General features: G+C 43.4%; 1 protein-coding gene across 1 annotated transcript in view; it reads left to right on the forward strand.

The window, feature by feature from the left end:
- LOC107569813 (formin-like) overlaps positions 1–1280 on the forward strand; it is a 56874-nt gene extending 55594 nt beyond the window's left edge. Inside the window, exon 15 of the mRNA XM_016255968.1 lies at positions 467–1280. Coding sequence (XP_016111454.1) covers positions 467–511 — 45 coding nt within the window. The 3' untranslated portion in view covers positions 512–1280. The remainder of the gene's footprint in view (positions 1–466) is intronic.

The following is a 1280-nucleotide window of genomic DNA, read 5'->3' on the forward strand; positions in this document are numbered from 1 at the left end:
ACACACACACACACACACACACACACACACACACACACACACACACACACACAGACACACACACCTACACACACAGACACACACACCTACACACACAGACACACACACACACAGACACACACACGCACGCACGCACGCACACACGCACACACACACACACACACACACACCCACACACACACACACACACACACACACACACACCTACACACACAGACACACACACGCACGCACGCACGCACACACACACACACACACACCTACACACACAGACACACACACCTGCACACACACACACACACACACACACACACACACACACACACTACAGATTTATTGAATTATCAGTCATTAAGTTGGATTCCCATGAATGCATGAACTGATCAGAAGTGTAGCTTGAATGCAATGCTTTGGATAAAAGCCTCGACCAAATGCATGAAACTGTTTGTAAAACCCTGTTTGACAGAAAGAGCGCCTGCGAAAGAAAGAAGCCGGCGTGTCGTCCAGCTGAGACAGAAACAGATGCACGCTGTTTGAGTTCGTTCAGAGGATCTGCTGAGGATCTGAAGAATCATTTCAGATCACTCCATCATCAGATATACCAGAAAACAGCCCGAAATACTGCACCGAGTGTGTGGAGCCACTTCAGCACGAGAGAACCGTCCTATTAAACATATGCTGATGGCAAGAAACATCTGACATCAATATATCTATCAGAATCAGCAGTGCCTCATATTCCTCAAACAGGGCCTCATCTATATTATCTGTGTTTGGACTTGAATGGCGTCACTCGCTTCTGCCTCGGTGTTTCACCACATTTTTTACTTTTGCCAAAATGAAGCACTTTTACACTCCTCACTCGTGGAGCCTATGCAATATCCTCCGTTTCAAAAGAGAAATGTGCAAATCATATCCATGCATTAAATGTGAGAAAACTACTGATGTGTGTTATGATGATGAACGAATCAGATTTACCCTGCAGTGAGTGTGCGACTACATCTGATGACATCTTCATGCGTAAATGAGTCAAAAAGTCCTGTTTATTCACAGAACGAAGGTTTTATTGAGGGATATAATGTTGTGAGGATGCCAGAAAATGATAATGTTTCCCTGTTGGTTTTTGTGTAATGAATTCTGTAATTTATCCAGTTTTTTCAGGCCCAGATGTGTTGAAAACCTCCTGGAACATTAATACTGTGTCAGATTTTATTGACATTTTTTAATTAATTTCCTGTGTCAACGTACATTTATTAGGTGCAATAAACGGACATCAGCGTCTG

This window comes from Sinocyclocheilus grahami, unplaced genomic scaffold (genome assembly GCF_001515645.1).
Source record: "Sinocyclocheilus grahami isolate Dianchi unplaced genomic scaffold, SAMN03320097.WGS_v1.1 scaffold1383.1, whole genome shotgun sequence".
In the NCBI taxonomy this organism is placed as follows: Eukaryota; Metazoa; Chordata; class Actinopteri; order Cypriniformes; family Cyprinidae; genus Sinocyclocheilus; species Sinocyclocheilus grahami.